The sequence below is a fragment of the Octodon degus genome, unplaced genomic scaffold, assembly GCF_000260255.1.
Source record: "Octodon degus isolate 3935 unplaced genomic scaffold, OctDeg1.0 scaffold00190, whole genome shotgun sequence".
Lineage (NCBI taxonomy): Eukaryota > Metazoa > Chordata > Mammalia > Rodentia > Octodontidae > Octodon > Octodon degus.
This window is the reverse complement of record NW_004524766.1, coordinates 2,484,884-2,486,696: the sequence shown is the minus strand read 5'-3', so window position 1 is coordinate 2,486,696 and position 1,813 is coordinate 2,484,884. Positions and strand designations below refer to the sequence as shown.

General features: G+C 46.9%; 1 protein-coding gene across 1 annotated transcript in view; it reads left to right on the top strand.

The window, feature by feature from the left end:
• The window catches only part of Adgrv1 (adhesion G protein-coupled receptor V1), a 479,349-nt gene that overhangs the window by 130,263 nt on the left and 347,273 nt on the right, over nucleotides 1–1,813 (top strand). Inside the window, exon 53 of the mRNA XM_004644067.2 lies at nucleotides 1,723–1,809. Coding sequence (XP_004644124.1) covers nucleotides 1,723–1,809 — 87 coding nt within the window. The remainder of the gene's footprint in view (nucleotides 1–1,722; nucleotides 1,810–1,813) is intronic.

The following is a 1,813-nucleotide window of genomic DNA, read 5'->3' as shown; positions in this document are numbered from 1 at the left end:
GTTATTGTATTTTCCTGCAAAACCAAAATGATCTGTAAAGAAAAGGTCATCCCGTTTTGGTTCAGCACATAAAATTGTGAGTGTATTATACTGTTTGAAAAATACAACTAGCCAAATAGGGGATGGGAACCTGGGGGTGAGATGGAGGTAAAAATGGAAGCAGTGACTAGGGAACCAGTCTGTGTGAAGTGCCCCAGCTGATGTGCAGATGATGGAAGTTGTGGAGTGGTGTAGGTTGGCTTTCCCTCCCTACAGATTGGGCCCAAAGGGCGTGAGGTCATGTGAGCTATACCTGTAGACAGGGGAAGAAAAGCTGACCCACAAGCCATTGCAGTTGAGGTTGAACCTATGGGCAGGTTCTGCATCCTAGCTGGTCATTTGGTGTTGTTCCAAGTTTGTTGCTGGGCCTTTGGCTCCCTATTTTAGCAGTTGTTCTCCTTGGGCTACTTGTAAGGTAGGGTGTGGCTCTGGGGGAGACTTGTAGCTACGGGCTGTCCCCAGTGAGAACGGTGGAGGCTGTCATGCGCACAGCCGAGGATTGGGTCCAGCAGCATGAGTCGGGCTCTGGGCAGAGGCTCGAAGCTTGCGTTGTAGGAGGACAGGGTTAAACTGACACTCAGGCTTAAGAATGGAACAGAATGGCCAGAGGAGTAGATAGCTCACAAGGAAAGGATACAGAGAGCTGTTTGTTCAAGTTGGAAAGGGGCTGTCTGAGCCCTGCACTTCACAGCTTGATCATTGTATTTTGCCTGAATGCTTTCCTGAGACCTGTTTTAAAGGAGCCCTTATAATCTTGAGAAAGTGTCAATGATATATCATAGTTACATATCATAGTCCAGCAGTTCCAAGTTCTGCTAACATTGGAATGGAGACTGGAGCTTCACTGTCCTCTCTCATGACTACTTTCTCTTCCTTCCCTTGGCTGGGACAGAACAAGCAGTGGCAGGTGAGGTGCAGTCAGAGCCAGGCTTCCAGTAAGGCTTCGTTTGTGGGAGCTGGAGCTGGCCCGCAGGCCGTAGTTTTCTGACCCCTGATTTTATTAATAAAGCTCTTGGGTTTCTATCCTTCCATGCCTCCCATGGATGGAGAGGTGAGGCCCAGGCACGGGCCTGGTGGCCAGCCTGAGCAGTTGTAGCATGCTGCCACGGTGCTGGGCCGTGCCCAGGAGATGAGCACGCTGGGAGAGGATGCCGGGAGCTGGCAGGGCTTCGGGTGGTTTTTGAGTAAATTTGGATTTCACTTTTTAAACAATGGGGGCACCAATGGAGGAGAGAGATTGGTGATTGCATTTCTCCTTATCTTTCTCTCTCTGCTGTTTTGGCAGGTTCATCGTTAAGTGGTACATGTGTGTGGTGTAGCAATTCTGGTGAAAGCTTTGTAGAAAGAAAGCGTTGAAACTCGTATGCAGCCTTTGTGTAGAGCTGTACATTACTGTATGAGCACTTAGCTTTCCTGAAGGACTTTGTGCTGTGATGAAACGTGGGGTCCAGGATAGGAGATCTGGAAGACAGAAGATCTATTACTTTAGGATTCAGCAGGGATTCGCTTTGTTCTTTTTTTATACTTTTCACGTGAAAGTCCTTTGATTTAATTGTATAATCGTATTACACTGCTTACCTATCTTTCATTACTTATGACCTTATTAAAAGAAAAGCAACCTTTTTTATATTCTTACTGTACGGTGATAATTACAACTGAATCATTTTTTCTTGTAATTTTTAGCTTTCATTTGCGGAAGGCCAGGCACTGTCCACAATCACTCTGACTGTTCTTGCTGATGACACGCCAGAGTTATCCGAGGTGGTGACCGTGA